Raw genomic sequence first — 18,271 nt, forward strand, 5'->3', positions numbered from 1 at the left:
ACCAAGAGTCTGGCTATTCTGAAGAATCCAAATGAGGTCAAAGTAGCTTAAAGGAAAAGTCCGACCAAATTCTACAGGGGCAGGGGCGAATAACAAGTATGAACTTAGCTCTCTCCGTGGTGAGCAGCAGGACTGGCCTCAGGACCCCCGCCAGGCTCCGGGATCTCTGGGGTGTACGTGTCACGACTAGGCCAATTGCCTTCTGGCTGCGGTCCCGAGGTCCCGCAGCTCACTGAGGGCACGGGGAGAGGTAAGTGCATACTCTTTATCAGATTACCCCCCTGCCCCTGCCAGATTTTCAAAATGATCGGACTTCTCCTTTAACTGTTAAAATTTTCGGAGGTCAACAGCTACTTCAAAAAGGGAACACAGGAAAGGCGTACATTTATGTTGTTTACAGTAGACAACAACTATTGACTCTCTCTCTCTCTCTCTCTCTATATATATATATATATTTATATGTGTGTCTCCATTTGAACACTGTTAGTAATTTCATAAACTCACGTACTTATATACTCACCACTGATTGGGTTGCACGAGTAGAAGATGTTGAAGAAGGCGTTATGGTTATTGAACTGGTCACTTTATTTGTTGCAGGCCTAGTTGAGAGATTAGTCTTTGGAGATCTGAGTACAGTACCAGTAGTTGCCTCCTTACTTTCTCCACCAAGATTTAAAGGCCTGACCGTTATGACTGGTGTACCTTCTGAGGAGCTGCCAGGGTTTCGCTTAAATTGAGATCCTAAATGAATATGGATTTTGTTGTCTTCTGTCGTAATGATGTTGGCATTGGAATTGAATTTTCTTATTGGTGTTGGCACAGTTTGTTTTTCAGGAGTAACTTTAAATACAGCCCGTCCCATAGTCATTTCCTGTGCATCAGGTGACACGGATATCTCTGGAGGGGCAGCAGATGTAGATACGGTAAGGATCTGTATTGGAGAAGTAGGCCTTTCCCCAAAGTGGCTTCTGCACGTTGTTTCTGTATTTTTTTCCCGTGAGAAAGTTGTTATTGTAACAGGAGACATAGATCTTTCTGGAGATACTGGGCTGTCTAAACTTTTTCCTTTCTGTGTCATGACACCGGGAGAAGGAATAATTGTAATCCTCGGTTTCTGTGTCCCTAAGGTTGGTATTACTGTAGTGCTTGAAAAGAAGTCCTCAGCAGGTGGACTGGTGATCTCCAAAGTAGCTGTGCTGTTTTCATGGTCTGGTGTTACTCTTATATGTAACGGTTGACCCTGTTTTGGTGAAAGAAACACTTCACTGGGGCGTCCCGGACTGGGACTGGGACGAACTGCTCTTTCTGGAGTGACCGGAGTCCCAGGAGAGCCATTTTCTCTTTTTTTCATCCAGGGTATCCATGATTTTCTTATATTTAATTCATTAGCTGCAGGTGGATATCTTTCGAGAACAGGAGACCGCTCTGCAGGTTTTTTAAGCCCAACCTGTCGCAAATTGCTCATAATATGGTTTTCTTCTTGGAAAGACTTTCTGATAAACACTGCTGGCGTCTCTTCCTCAACCATCTCATTACTCATTGCATCTGTCTGGACAGCTGTAGAGGTTACAGGAACATCTACCATTCTTCTTCCATTCATGCTGGGCCTTATAGCTCGACTGTATCGTTTTGAAAGCTCTAGCTCCTTTGTCAAATTCAGTACATCTTGTCCCATATTTTTATTTTTACTCTCTTCTTCTATGAACCTTTTTTGAAGAACTGAATAGTCAACTTGAAGTTGGGAAAGTTGATCTTCCTTGTTCATCATATCGTGAATCTTCTCTTTTAGCGCTTGAACCTCTGCTCTCAAGTCTCTGTTTTTAGCCTCCTCTACTCTTATTCGATGTCGGAGTTCAGCCTCTTGACTAACAGCTTCTCCCTTTTCGATAGCTTTATTTTTTGCTATCTGACTTTTCAGCTCCTCGAGCTGAAGAGACAAAACATTTGCTCTGTCTTGCTCTGTTCTATATTTTCTTTCTAATTGATCATATTCATCTTCCGTCTTCATCAAGTCTCCCTCAACCACTTCAAGCTGCTGTAGACGATTCCTAAGTCTTTCGATTTCCAAAATCAACTCTTTTGTCTTATTGTCTTCTTGATGGAGAGATTCTAAACTTTTTTTAGCTCTACTCCGTGCCGCTTCTCTTTCCGTTGCCTCCATGCTCTCTACTCTTTTATTCAGCAGGTCTACTCTACAGTTTAATTCACAGTTTTTTTCTTCCTCGATTCTAAGTTTGCAAATTGACTCGTCTCTTTCTTTTGTCAAGTTATAAACTTTTTCTTCCATTTCTGATTTCAATTTTAAAAGATTTTTACTTTCATCTATCAGTTTTTCTGTTACCTCCATAACTTTACCTTGCTCAGTCTTTAGACACTTGTTTAGATCATTGACCTTTCCTTCTTCCAGTTTTATCTTTTCCATTATAATTTTTCTTTCGTCGACTAGCATCACGGTGAAACTTTTTAACTTCGTTAAGTCGTCTTTTAAACTATGCTCTGTTTTCTCAAGTCTTCCTTCCACCGATTCAAGTTCTTTAACACGGGCTTTAACTAATTCGACCTCTTTAATTAAATCCCTGGTTTGGGTTTTTTCTTTGTCCAGCTTAACATAAAGCTGAGAGCACTCAGACTTGCTTTTCATAAAGGCTTCCTCTAATTTTTCTAATTCAGACATTCTCTTCTGCAGTTTCTCTACCTCCAACTTCAGCTCTTTGCTATGATGTTCCTCCTCATGGAGTTTCATTTGGAGTTCCTTACACTGAGATTCCGTCTTTGTTATCTCTTCATCTTTGCCTTCCATTTCTAAAACACGCTTTCTTAAATTTTCTACTTCTGCCATTAAGCTTGAGTTTCCACATTCTCCTTTAGCAATTTTTTCTCTTAGCTCTTTCAACTCATCATCAGCTTTTTGAAGGTTTTTATTGACTTCTTCTAACTCTTCAATCTTACGATTTAGACCCACCAGCTTAAGGCGTAGCTGACGGTTATTCGATTCTTGAGTAGCAAGTTTTGCAGTCATCTCCTCATGCTCCTGAGAATATTTGGAAGTTTTGTGTTCAAGGTCCAACTCCAGTTTACCAATTTTCTGGCTGTCTTCGTTGGCTTTAGCATAAACTGCTTTGATTTTTAAATCTGCTTCTTGAAGTTCTTGAGTGAGGTCTTGTATCTTCTGGCTTTGTTGTCCAAGTTGCTCGATATGCATTTGTCTCTCATCCACCAGCATCAGTGCAAATGACTTAAGTTTTACTAGTTCATCTCTAACTTTATTAAGTCTTTTATTATATTCCTTGTCTTTCCGTGCTTGATATGCTTTCTCCTGTTCCAATAACTTCTTTAACCTATGAAACAAATTATAAAATTAAAGTATATTTTTAATCATATAATTTTTTTTTATTGTAATAGCACTATTGCTTTTATATAAACATAGTCTCAGTTGGTGAATTTTTTTTATTTTAAATTAAACTTTTTTTTAAGTTGTATATGCCCCATACCATATATTATACCATATAAGATATGCCATAAAAGTTTAATTTCTCAGGGTCTGACCACTGTAACTACCACCAACCCCAAGTGGTGTATGTGTAAGGGGTACCCCAGCAAAAAAAAAAAAAAAAAAATATTTTAAATTAACTGGTGTCAGAAAATTATACAGATTTGTAATTTATTTCTCTTTAAGTACTTATCAACGACTGTATGTCCTGCAGGAAGTGGTGTATTCTTTTCAGTCTGACACAGTGCTCGCTGCTGCCACCTCAGTCCGTGACAGGAACTGTCAAAAGCAGGAAAGGTTTTTTTTTCGGGATATGCTACTGCTCTGGACAGTTCCTGACATGGACAGAGGTCATAGCAGACAGCAATGTGTCAGACTAGAAAGAATACACCACTTACTGCAGGACATATAGCAGCTAATAAGTACTGGAAGACTTGAGATTTTTAAATCTATATAACTTTCTGACACCAGTTGATTTAAAAGATGTTTTTGGGCTGAGTACCCCTTTAAAATTATTGGTTTACAGAAAAAAACCCTATGTCCTTATGCCCTAATATGATATATAAACATTATAGAGTAATGTGCCCAACTTGGGACCAACCATTATTAACCCAAGTGAAAAGCCAATCTCTAAGTGAGACTCTTGCTCTGGTAGGCTCGAGCTGTCCATGTATTACAACCATATTACATTTCCTCTAAATTGGCTATAGGGCAAATTAGCAGCAGTGGGGGAGATTTATCAAACATGGTGTAAAGTGAAACTGGCTCAGTTGCCCCTAGCAACCAATCAGATTCCACCTTTCATTTTCCAAAGAGTCTGTAAGGAATGAAAGGTGAAATCTGATTGGTTGCTAGGGGCGACTGAGCCAGTTTCACTTTACACCATGTTTGATAAATCTCCCTCAGTGTCTTCTACGGTTCTACCCAGCAAAATTACCAGACTTTAATCTAAAATGGGTTGTCCCTAATAAGATAAACCCTTTAAGGTTCATATGGGATTCATTGAAAGTCAAATATACGTTATTGATAAGATCCCATAATTGCTGGGATCCCCTACTAATCCAGAGAATGAGCAAGCCCAAGTCTCCTGGCAAAGAAGAAAAAAGAAAAAGTGCAAAAAGACATCACTTTTGGTGGATGTCCTATCTGTTAGGCCCACTGGATAAATCAATAGAGTCTAACAATGGCAACATTTAAAAATGTTAGTAAAAATAATACATATTATGGAAGAGCATCACATCAGACACACTGTGCAAACTATTCTGTTCAACCAGATGTCTGTTGCACCTTACAGGCAGATTATTGTAATCTGCTATGCAGCACTGCTCAGTATAAAAAAAAAAAAAAAAAAACTTGACTGAAGGCTCTATTGTACGGGCCGGTCAGGAGGAGCAAACGAGCGCCGACCTGTCAGATGAGCGCTTGCTTGCTCCTTATGCCCTGCTTGCTATTACATGTACCAACAGCAAGCGGGTAAGAGTGTGGGGGGGGGGGGGGGGTTGCAGACGCTTTTTACTATTTTTATTAGCAGTAAAGCTTTTTTTGCAAATAAGTATATTTAAAATGGCCCTATTGTGACTCTTATAGCGCTTTTATTTATTTTTTTTTACCTACGGGGTCATATGGGGCCATTATCTCTTGTTTTTATTAGTAAAATTCTCTGCATTTTTTTACTGCTTTTTGTTCACAGCGTTCACCGTGCAGGAACAATATTTTTTTATTTTAATAGATTGGAAGATTATACACGCTAAGGTATATTATATGTTAGTTAACTTTATTATTTTTATGTGTTTTATGTATAAAATGGGAAGGGTGGGTGATTTTCACTTTTATTGGGGAAGGGGCTTTGGGACATTTTTTTAAACTTTTATTGATTTTTTTTTTTTTACACTTTTTAAGTTAGGGGACTTTTACATTAACACATTAGATTGAACACAGTGATCACTGGTATGACATAGCATAGCAGGGATCGGTGTTATCTGTGATCTTCTGATACAGCCTGCCTGTGGCAGACTCAATCAGAAGATTGAAGACCTGACTGCATGGAGGAAGGCAAGAGACCTCCGGCCGTAAAGCCATGCTATCGGAACCCCCGCAGACACGCTGCGAGGGTCCCGATCGGTAAGTGACAGGAGATGCTCCTGTCACTTACACTTAAACGCTGCGGTCGCGGCCCGCCATTGAGGGTGAGGGCCTGGCTGCAGATAGAAGCTGGTCATCACCGCCTTTGGAGCAAGCTCAGCTCTTGAGAACGCTCCATAGCCTGGGACCCCGAAAGGGTGTACATTTACGCCCTCCTGCGTTAAGGCCCAGGCAGGGGGGGTCGTTAAGGGGTTAAGGCCCTATTACACTAAACGATTATTGGCCGTATTTGGCTGATATCGGCCGTTACGGCCGATAATCGTCTGGTGTAATAGAAGGCAACGATCAGCCGACATGAACGATGTCGGCTGATCGTTGCTGTCGTTTGTCTTTCAACAAAGACAAAGACGTTTGTCTTTCAAACAAGAATCAGCCAACATCGTGCATGTCGGCTGATTTTTGCCTTTTAACAGAAGCTATTATGCCAAATACGGCCGATAATCACCAGGTATATTAGGGCATTGACCCATTGTAAGTAAAAAAGGATCTGTAACAGAACGGATCAGAAGTGATCAGTCACATCATGTCTTGTTATTAGGCTGGGTTCACACTACGTATATTTCAGTCAGTATTGTGGTCCTCATATTGCAACCAAAACCAGGAGTGGATTAAAAACACAGAAAGGATCTGTTCACACAATGTTGAGATTGAGTGGATGGCCGCCATATAACAGTAAATAACGGCCATTATTTCAATATAACAGCCGTTGTTCTAAAATAACAGCAAATATTTGCCATTAAATGGCGGCCATCCACTCAATTTCAACATTGTGTGAACAGAGCCTTTCTGTGTTTTTAATCCACTCCTGGTTTTGGTTGCAATATGAGGACCACAATACTGACTGAAATATACGTAGTGTGAACCCAGTAAATGTGTTCTTTCATTAGAGACAATCCCTTCCCTTCCTTGGCCAACCAGGAATTTCAACAGTGGATAGCACACATGATAATGGTATAAAAAGAGAATCTCATTTGGTGTATAAAACATTTCGATAAAATAACCTATATTAGTTTCACTGCTGAGTAACTAAAACTAGGCAGGTAGTTGTGCCGCAGCAAGCTATTGGGATAAAGCAAAACCTGCAAAGTATTTGAAGCGCCTGGATATTTCTTTAGGTCAAAAACTGTGGCAAGAAAATTGCCAAATAAATCATGGGTACAATGCTGTACACCGATGGGCTATGTTCACACATGTTCATATGGCGTAAGAGACCGGCCGGGTCACGGAATGGCCGGTCTCTGAAAAGATCATCCGGGCCGCTACTGCAGTACTGGCTGGATGATCTTTAGCGCTGCTTAGTTCTGATGCAGGCGCTCAGAACTCTCCACTGCATACTATAAGGCGTGAGGCCGGAGCCACTCGCTCCATAGTGTGCACTGACAGGATTTTCTGCGGCCGCTATTCAATGAATAGCGGCCGCAGGAAACTGACATGTCAGTTTCTCGCGGCGCCGCTGGGGATCCCGGACGGAGTGTATACTATGTGTATACACTCCGGACGGGATTCCATAGGCAGCAAAAGCAGGTATATTTTTGTAATAATCACGGCCATTGTTGCAATCTGCAACAACGGCCATAGTTATATGAAAATATACGTAGTGTGAACATAGCCTTGTAGAGTAATAAGAAATATAATGTAAATGTATCTACCATTAATAAATTAGGCTGGGTTCAAACTATAAATACCTACAAGAAACATACTGTACCCAGAAATCATATAATCAAAAGAGAAATTTTATTAGTCATGATCGAAGATAAAATACAATAAAATCATGGAATAAATCAGAATAGCTGATTGCAACAGAACGCATGGGTAAAGTGCATATGTAAAAGTGCCACAATACAAAAAAATCTTGCAACAATGCAGAGAATGTATAATAAATAGTTAGGTATCTGGGCACAATAGCACAGTAGGGCTCTCACTACAATAGACGACATGTGTCACAAAGTAAATACCATGGAGTACACTACTGATAAAGCATTACCTAAAGTGCTAGTTCACACTCTTGCCCATGCGAAGCGCCCCGACGCGCGTTTCGGCAACACGCCTTTCTCGAGGGGTCCATTTAAGATATATTTGCACTGGCGTTATTCACTTTTGGGGTGTTATATCAGCTATTACATATTTGTTGGGTTCAAACTATGTTTTTTGCAAAAAAAAAAAAAAAGGATGAAAAAACTGATGCGTTTGTGTGCATCCGTTTTGATCCGTTTTCCTATTGACTTCCATTATACAAAAAAAACGGATCAAAACGCATTTTTTTTAACGTACACAAAAACATATTCGACCACATTTTTGTGTACGATAAAAAAACGGATGCGTTTTGGTCCGTCTTTTTTTTATAATGGAAGTCAATGGGAAAACGGATCAAAACGGGAGCACACAAGCGCACCTGTTTTTCCATCCGTTTTTGCAAAAAATATATGCAAAAACGTATTGTGAAGCCAGCCTTTAGGAACAAACAACAACAGTACATGGAGAATAAACTAATGATCCCTCCAAAGAACCTTAACCATGTCTCAGTATACAATAATACATATGTCCATCTTCCTAGGCGGTTGTGTAATCTGCAATTATGAGTGATTTAAGGTAATTTATCTACTACTACCGCCCTGATTTATGGCAGCGGCTCCACCATCCTACCAGCCGGCAGAAGGTCCTTCTGTGATCACACTGCCAAACAGCCAGAAGGGACCCGGTGGACAAAAGAGCTCACTCCTGCTCACAAGCAGCGTGTCTTACAATGAACCAGATATGGACCCCCCCCCCTTACCTTTGCTCTCGGCCAAGTACATAGTTTAGCAGACATAGCAATTCTCCTCAGAAACCTTAACAAAGATGTTTTCTGGCTCCACTTCTCTAGGGAATTTGCCAACACATTCCAACCATGTCATGATGAGGACAATAAAAGGTGACTGCTCTGCCTAGAAGCTGGGACCACTGACTGATGATGTCATCCCCTCGTCCATGCTTCATTATTGTGCCCATTCACTCCACTCATTGTGGAGGGGTGGAGCAGCCCCCCCCCCACCCACCCAAACACAGGACAAACACTGAAACTTCTCTACAATCCATCTCTGAACAAGTAGATAGCCCACACTCATATTCATGGTAATCTCCTCCATGTAACGTTAGCATCCTCGGAATTTTTTCCCAACAATAACGACTATATAGTACTGCTATCTAACACAACATTATTATATTGGTAGTATATTATGGATACATTTTACCGTTATTATAATTTATCACCGCGGTGGTATACTGCTACGTAGGTTAGTAGTATAAAATAATATACCTATATACTGTCTAATATATAACTAAAACATACCGCAATGTTCCGTTACATACATGATGGATGGATTCAGAAACCAAAAACTTTAAAAAAGATAGGTCATATGAAAGGGTGCCACTCTTTCATATGACATATCTTTTTTAGAGTTTTTGGTTTCTGAATTTATCCATGTCATTCATTTTAGGGTTGAGCACTCTATACTATATATTATATATCGTCATTATTGTTATAATTTTTTTGGGTAGTGCCTTGTCTGTTACAAAAGGTCTACTATAGCAGGATGGGAAACAGCGCTTATGTGTTTCTATAGTACTATGATAGGACGGAGGATTGTCATGCAAATCCTAGGAGAAGCTTATTTCCCTCTCGGAAGGGGGGGGGGGTGATAATAGAAGTCAGGTTCTCTGTCTCATTCATGTAATGTTGTCAGACTAGCAACTTGCCTATTGTGTACGTCAATCTAGCTTGTCTCTGCTTGGACGTTAGGAAGATCGAACACAAAGTACGTACCCTCGATGTTCTCTAACAACACATTGCCGTGCTGCAATATAACAGCCTACTATCAATGCTTTGTTTCCCTCTACCCAGAGTTCACAAAGAGGGAAATCTTCATCAAGCTCCGTCGAGGGAGGCATCAGTCCCCGCCATCATGCATACAGCCAATGGGACATGAGCTCTGAAGCCTCATACAAAAGCCCCCCTCCTGCAGAGCAAGGGTTAATGCCAAAACAAACTGCAGGTTCCATTCAGATGATGTAGTGGGAGCTGTTCTTGAAGAAGAAGTAGCAAGAAAGCAATCACTTCAGGGGTTTGGTGGTCTGCCAACCGGGGACAATTAACTAGTTTGTTGCCCGAAGACAAAATTCCCTTTGGTATAAGGCTGTCTCAAGTAATGGAACTAAATTTACATTGTATTGACAGCTCATTAGTATTTCATATAGATTGTATGGTATTGTATTAAAGGGGTACTTCAAATCAACTGGTTTCAGAAAGTTATATAGATTTGTAATTTACTTGTCAATGTCAAGTCTTCCAGTTCTTATCAGCTGCTGTATGTCCTGCAGGAAGTGGTGTATTCTTTTCAGTCTGATATAGTGCTCTCTGCTGCCACCTCTGTCCATGTCAGGAACTGTCCAGAGCAGTAGCAAATCCATATAGAATACCTTTCCCGCTCTCGGACAGAGGTGGCAGCAGAGAGCACTGTGTCAGACTGGAAAGAATACACCTCTTCCTGCTGGACAACCAGCAGCTGATAAGTATGGGAAGACTTGAGATTTTTTAAATAGAAGTAAATTACAAATCTATACAACATTCTCAACCCAGTTGATTTGAAAGAAAAAGAGTATCCCATATGGTACACTATGGAAAAGGAAAATTGGAGATAACAAAAAGATTCCCGTACAGAAGAAGATTTCATATCAAGAAGAGTTTCTTCTGTTTTGCCTTAGCAGACACTTAGGAGATTGGGTATCAGTGTCTAAACCAGCACACAGTTAAGTTGTTTTATAGCACTGTCTTTTCTTGGAAGTCTTAGAAGAAATACCACATGACGTTATTTATAGCCGATTCCACTAGAGAGTAGAAGACTTGACAGATTTGAAATACATCCAGTTCTTCCAAAGATACGTTTGGATCCCAACCAGAAATGGCAAATGTCACTTTAAATAAACTCAATAATACGGTGTAGGAGCCTTACAGTTATAGAGCACTGACGGTCCGTCCTCATAAAATTTATTGATCCACTTGGCTGATATAGATTATTGTATGTGACAGAAAAGACCTTTCTGTAAAAAAGGACCATAGTATTTTAGAAGTCATAATAGGTGACTCTCAGCAGGATAAATTCGTCTAACCTGCTGATAGTTCCCCTTTAAATTAAGGGTACTATTACACCAAGCGATTTTTTTGACGACTAACGATTAACAATAAACGATCTCAAACGACCGCAGTGGCAAACGACCTGAAATCGTTCGCCCAATTACACGGAACGATGATCGTTACTGATGATCGTTCTTGGGGTCGTTTTGTCGTCGCTATTGCGTACGTTTCAGCTATGACTTCTTATTACACCGAACGATTTGTGAATGATCAAACGATTTCTCGTTGGTCGTTTAAACATTGTCTGCTATTACACATTTATCGTTTAAATCCGAACGATCTAACAATTTTTCGAACGATAATCGTCCCGTGTAATACGGCCATAAGATGTCTATAGACAGTGGTACCTTGGTTTAACAGTAACTTGGTTTAAGAGCTCACAGTTTTTCAAACTTGTGACTTGGTTTAAGAGCATTGCTTTGGTTTAAGAGCTCCCTGTACTGAGAGGGAGGGGGTGGGGGAGGGGCATGGTCTGCATAGCGTGGTCTACAGCCCTGTACTCTGACCCAGGAAGTCTCCCTCACCTTCCAAATCATAGCAGATCCACTTCAGGCTGGGGCTTACATTAGGGGACAGGGCTGTTGAGGTTATCTCTCCATAGCTGTAACCCCTCTCTTCCCGGACAGATAGTGTTGCTATACTGTGCGCACATCTGCCCTGCTCATTCCTTCATGCTCCCTGCAATCTCTGTCAGTCCTGATTGGTCCATGCTGAACACACCCCTTCCCTATTGCTGTCATGTGACTACACAGACCTCTGACAGCAGCCCTGCTTCTCTATTCTAGCCTGTTGTACTACACTACTGCATTATGGGGATCTGCAGTTCCATCCTGTATGTAAAACCTGCTGCTTTGTTATAAGGTTTATGCAGTTACTATACACTATACACCACATGCTGATTGCTATACTCTACAGTAACTTATAATATCACATATTCTGCTGTTTCTGAATGTTTGTTTCATTTGTTTTACATGTTATTCAGAATAAAAAATCATTATTTTTGGGGTGTGGAACCAATTGTCTGCATTTCTATGATTTCTTATGGGAAAATTTGCTTGCGCACCGGCCGGTTCCGGTGCATAGAACGGGCTTCCCTGTGACAGCGCCGTTCGATCCGTGGCTTCGAATTAAAGAGGATGTACCTGGTGGTACATCCTCTTTAAGTGTGGATTTGGATTACAAGCACCGTCCTGGAACAAATTATGCTCGTAATCCAAGGTACCACTGTACTTTGAAAGCTTCTGAATGGCTTTTTTTTTTTTTTTTTGCTACATATCAGCAATATTGTATGGTAAGACATAGACTACTTACATCATTTGTGATTTATGATACAGACCAAGTACTCTGTGTTTACAGTAAAAACCTATTATTATTTTATTATTATTATTATTATTATTATTATTTATTTATAAATTTATAACCTATGTAACCCTTCTGAAGCTCCAGTTTGGAAGTACAGTTTGTATATTAGAGAATTGCATTATATACCACTCCTTGACATTCTTACATCTATTAGGAGTAGTTTTAGTTGTTCAGTTATAATCTCTACAGGCAAACTGTAGACGGTCATAGACAGGTGTAGTAGGCAGTGGAGAGCTTGCTTTCCCCATAGATGCTTTTTACCATCTGGAGTTCACTGATACAGTAACATGCTATGTTCAGACTCTGTATGACACCGGCCGGGTCACGGAACGGCCGGTCTCAGAAATGATCATCCCGGGCAGTACTGCAGTACCGGCCAGATGATCTTTAGTGCCGATGAATTCCGATGCGGGCGCATCCGTACATGCCCGCATCCGAATTCCCCGCTGCACACAATGGAGCGTGCGGCCGGAGCCGGACACTTCATTGTGTGAACTGACATGTCAGGTTTTTGCAGCGCTGCTAGAGATCTCGGCCAGAGTGTATACCATGTGTATACACTCCGGCCAGGATTCCATAGAGGGCAGCACTACGTAAGTTACATATTAATCATGACTATTGTTGCTATGTATTGTGAACATAGCCAGAAAATGTATCAGGTAGAGCACACGTTTTTTTAGTGGCAACTTTGACATCTTTATAGGGCTATGTTAACACTGTATTTTTTTGTAAATCTACAGCCGTTGTTGCACAGTGCAACAACGGCCGTGATCATTACAAAAAAATATGTTACATTGCTGTCTATGGGATCCCGGGATGGAGCATATACACATGGTATACGCTCCGGCTGGGATCCCTAGCGGTTCCGCAAACAACTGACATGTCAGTTTTCTGCGGCCGATATTCAGTGAACAGCGCCCGCAGAAAACCATTTCAGTGCACACTATGGAGCGAGTGGTTCCAGCCAGTCGCTCCATAGTGTGCAGTGGAGAGTTCTGATGCGGGCCTCTCCTGGGCTGAATAAGCCTAAAATTGGGCAGATAGGAGCCAAATGATCTCTTTTTATAGCACCCTAGCACATGGGTGGAGTGCTGTAGGGTGCTATAAAAAGAGATCATTTGGCTCCTATCTGCCCAGTTGTAGTCTTATTCAGCCTAGGAGAGGCCATTGCTAGTGTGAAAATGCTAGAGTAGGGACCATGTCTCTGAGGACACCTTAATGTGTTGACATGGTACACTCTGTTTGATCAAATAGTTTGCTAAGATCCTCATTTTCCATATCTACAGAGCAGGTTTTTATTGTGTGTACGCTGGGAGGAGTTTATACGGTAAGATCTTGCACCTGTGGGTTGCTGTTGCACTTTCTGTATTTTTGTCTGTACTTAAGCCACAAGCAGCATGCAACCTGCCGTGTGAACAGAGGCATAAAGGGGCTGCCAATTTTTTTCTTTTTTGGGGTGCGAAGTAGCCATGTTCTTCATATTCTGTAAAATTAAAATACCAGATACTGTTCTTTACAGGTTCCGACACAGTTTTTAGCCCTGCATAGAACAGAAAAAAAACTTTGAACAGCGCTTGCTGTGACTGGTATCCAGTAATGGGGGGCGGGATGTTGTGGCTTTAGTCACACTTGCCATGCCCTCCTCCCTTCCAGAACGGCTCGACAAACCTGACTGGCAGGAGAAGGACATGGCACAGTACTGCTGAAGAGATGCATGTCCATCAAGTTCAACCAAGGGAGGGAAGAAGAACTTATTTGCTCTATGCATCATTACATAGTGCAGAGGAGAAGGATATTTTCAACCAAAACCAGGAGTGGCACTCACAGGGCAAAATTTGCACAGTTTTCAACCCATTCCTGATTTTCGTTGCAAAAATACTGACCAAAATACCGAGAAAAATAGTGCGTGTGAACATAGCCTTAGTCTATGTTCCCACACAGTATTTTTGCTCAGTGTTTTGCAACCAAAACCAGGAGTGGGTTAAAAACAACAGAAAGACTATGTTCTCACACTGTTGAATTTTAGTAGACGGCCACCATTTAATGGCAAATAATTGTTATTTTAACCCCTTTAAGGACAGCGCCAATTTTCATTTTTGCGTTTTCGTTTTTCCTCCTTGCCTTTTAAGAGCTAAAATTCTTTTATTTTTCCATCTACAGGGCCAGGTGAGGGCTTGTTCTTTTCAGGAACAGGTGTACTTTGTAATAGCACCTTTCAATGTACCATAAAATTAATGACCAACCCCCAAAATATCATTTATAGGGTAAAATTGGCATAAAAAATGAAAATGCAATTACGCAAAGTTGGGGGGGTTCTGTGTTTACGTAATGCACTTTATGGTAAAACTGACATGATATATTTACTCTATAGGTCTGAATACAGCGATATACATGCTTACACAGCTGTTCTAATGTTTTATTTTTTTTTATTAATACTAAAGGTTTTATTTGCAAATAGGTATATTTAAAATGGTCCTATTGGGACTCTTATAGCGCTTTTATTTTATCACCTACAAAGCTGTATGGGGCGTCACCTCCGACAGTCAATGCTGGCAATACAATCAGCACCCCCGCAGACACATGCTCCTGACACTAACACTTAAACTCTTTGGTTGCAACGCCATTGTGTCGTTTAAAGGGTTCATGGCGGGAGACCACAAGATCGCGTTGTGTCGCCATTGATGGTGAGGGCCTGGCTGCTGATAGCAGCCGGTCCTCACCCACTATGAAACGAGCTCAGCTCCTGAGCTCGCTTCATAGCCCAGGACCCTGGCAGGGTGTACATTTACACCCGCTTGCGCCAAGGCCCCGGCTGCGGGGGCATAAATATACACCCATGGTTGTTAAGAGGTTAAAACAACGCCCGCTGTTTTGAAATAACAGACGTTATTTGCCTTTAAATGATGGCCATCAACAGTGTTTGAACATAGCCTTTTTGTGTTTTTAACCCACTCTTGGTTTTGGTTGCAAAATACTGACCAAAAATAGTGTGTGAGCCTTAGGCCATGTGCTCACAGTGTAAGACACCGGCCGTTCCGTGACCCAGCCGGGTCACGGAACGGCCGGCATCAGAAAAGATCTTTACCGCCGCTGAATTCGGATGGGGGCGCATCCGTGCACGCTCACATCAGAATTCCCAAATGCACACAATGGAGCGTGTGGCTGGGGCTGCAAGCTCCATTGTGTGAACTGACAGGGTTTTCTGTGGCCGCTATTCGAATGAATAACGGCCGCAGAAAACTGACATGTCAGTTTCTTGCGGCGCTGCTAAAGATCCCGGGCGGAGTGTATACTATGGGGGACATTTATGAATGATACGCCCAAGGCGTACGCCAGGGAGAAGGTGCAGATTCGCCCCATCTCCCTGGCGTACGCCACCCGTACGCCCCGCTCGCCGGATGGGCAGGCTGGGGGAGCTTGGTGTGGCGTGACTTGTACGCCGGTCTTCATAAATCCCCCCCCCCTATGTGTATACACTCTGTCCAGGATTCCCTCAGCCTGCAGCACTACATAAGTACCGTAGTAATCACAGCCGTGATCAACAACGGCCATGATCACTACTTACGTAGTGTGAACATAGCCTAAAAGTGTATAATTTGTGGGTTAAACATAAGTAAAGACAATCTGTTGTCATATTTATAGTTTGTCCAGTGGCCGTTAACATTGGTAGGTTAAAAGAAGTGAAGCTTTGATATGTTTTTATACTTAGAAGTCATGGTCATGGAGTTGTGGAGTCCTAACTCAGTTTGGTTCTATATGAGGAAGCTTTAACAGCTCAAATAACAAACCCCGAACAAGCCATAAGCTGCTTACATCAATTAGACTATTTTGCTTTAATGTTACTGTGTTCTTTATTGCTTGCAGATCGGTTTCCTTTGCAGGTGATGCAGTTTCAGGATGACATCACTGGAAGAGAAGCCAGAAGTATCTGGGTGCCAGGATGACTAAAGGCAGAAGAATGCTCTATCACAGCTCAGCCAGTATGCAGTGTGCACAAAGGAGGCTGTACGAGACACGAGAAGACGATGAGAAGAAGCTTCGGAATAAACCATCCTAAAGAACATGATTGATTAGGTATCTGTGCTGCCTTTCACAATCACTTATAGTACAATCTTAACCATGTATAGTGGGAAGTATTCATGCTTGAACCAAAGGTTAAAAACACTATGAAATATACAGTATAATAAATTATACATTAACTGTATGACAGAAGAAGAAAATGGCCTGCTTTGTTTTCCAAAACTGTGCCACTCTTGTATATCAGCCATGTCAGATATTGCAGTTCAAGTAAAGGGGGCAGAGCAAAGACTTTGTGTTAGCAAAGACTGCAGAGGAGAAGGATTTAGGGGTAGTGATTTCTAACAGCCTTAAAATGAGTCACCAGTGCAAGCAGGCGGTGGGGAAAGCAAATTGTATGCTGGGGTCCGTAGCGGATTATAATAGGGGTGTTCCGGGCGACAGCCCGGGGCCCTGAGCTCCTGGGGGGCCCATGGCTACACTTCCGCCATGATTTGCAAATAATCACAGTTTTTTTTATGGCAATTTTGCACCAATCAGGACATCATGACATTATCTGTCCTGTACTATGAACGCCAGGCTAGTGCTTCCATAGTTACAGTGGGGTGGGGGGGCCCAAGCTTGGTGAACAGCCCGGGGCCTATGGTAAAGTTAATCCGCCCCTGGCTGGGGTGTATATATATAGTATATATATATAATGGTTTGCTGGGCTGTATAGCTAGAGATACAACCAGTAGGAAGAGGGAGATTGTGAACCCGCTGTATAGAGCTCTAGTGACATAACATCTGGAATACTGTGTCCAGTTCTGGAGACCTCACCTTAAGGCTGGGTTCACACTATGTATATTTGAGGCTGTATTTGGTCCTCATGTCAGGCCGCCATATAACGGTAAATAACTTCCTTTATTTAAATACAACAGCCATTGTTTTAAAATAACAGCACATATTTGCCATTAAATGACGGCCATCCACTCAATTACAACATTATGTGAACAGAGCCTTTCTGCGTTTTCAATCCACTCCTTGTTTTGGTTGCTATACAGCCTCAAACATACAGCCTCAAATATACGTAGTGTGAACATAGCCTAAAAAGGATATTGATAAAATAGAACAGGTGCAAAGATGGGATGCAAAAATGGTGGAGGTTGTCAGGCATAAAACACATCAGAAAAGACTAAAAGTATCACTGTCGTTTAATTTTTTTTTTAAGAAATCAATAGTACAGGCGATTTTAAGAAACTTTTAATTGGGTTTATTAGCCGAAAAATGCATTTTTATCATGAAAAAGCAGTTTGAAGCTCTCCCCCCTGTCTTCATGGTTTTCTTATGGAGAGGGGGGGTGGGAGTGGAGGGAGATGAGGCACCAAAACAGGACAACAAAGAGTTAATTTACAGCTACATTACCGGGCTATCTCCTCTGATGTCAGCACTGGCCTCTCTGACCTCTGAATACCGGCTTTCACACAGCTCCCACAGCTCCTTTATTCTCTGCTCTCTGCTGGCTAATCTCCCTCCTCCCCCCCTCTCCTCTCCATAGGTTACACAGGGCTGGACTGATGTAAAAGAGTCGAGATTTCCTGATAATGATCAGTGAATGAGAGAGAGGAGGTGGGGGGCAGGGGAAAGTCTTTTTGAATGCAGATAATGGCATATTTGCCTAATAAACCCAATTACAAAGTTTCTTAAAATCGTCTGTACTATTGATTTCTGCAAAAACAAAAAACAGTGACACTTTAAGGGTTTTAATTAGAGATGAGCGAACCTGCCGGATTTTTGGTTCATACAAACCAGAAATCTCGGCATCTGACTCCCGCTGTCTGCCGGCTCCATGCAGCGGGTGGATACAGCGTAAGGAACGCCTAGAAAACTGGGATACAGCCTATGGGCTGTATCCCAGTTTTCTAGGCGTTCCTTAGGCTGTATCCACCCGCTGCACTGAGTTGGCAGACAGCGGGAGTCAGATACCGAGATTTCTGGTTCGTACGAACCAGAAATCCGGCAGGTTCGCTCATCTCTAGTTTCAATCTGTATAGTCTGGAGAAAAGAAGAGAAAGGGGGGGCATGAACCTTTAAAACAGGAAACCTTTAAA

The 18,271-nt window shown here is 41.7% G+C and overlaps 1 protein-coding gene across 6 annotated transcripts in view; it reads right to left on the bottom strand.

Annotated features, from left to right (window-relative positions):
- The window catches only part of FILIP1 (filamin A interacting protein 1), a 123,436-nt gene that overhangs the window by 14,005 nt on the left and 91,160 nt on the right, over nucleotides 1-18,271 (bottom strand). For 5 of the 6 annotated variants that reach the window (XM_069974652.1, XM_069974648.1, XM_069974649.1 and 2 more), the window contains exon 5: nucleotides 521-3,338. In XM_069974652.1, the coding sequence (XP_069830753.1) occupies nucleotides 521-3,338 (2,818 nt within the window). Of the gene's footprint in view, nucleotides 1-520; nucleotides 3,339-4,091; nucleotides 4,163-18,271 lie in introns of those variants that run through there. The other variant, XM_069974653.1, reaches the window with a different exon arrangement.

The sequence above is a fragment of the Dendropsophus ebraccatus genome, chromosome 6, assembly GCF_027789765.1.
Source record: "Dendropsophus ebraccatus isolate aDenEbr1 chromosome 6, aDenEbr1.pat, whole genome shotgun sequence".
Taxonomy (NCBI): Eukaryota; Metazoa; Chordata; class Amphibia; order Anura; family Hylidae; genus Dendropsophus; species Dendropsophus ebraccatus.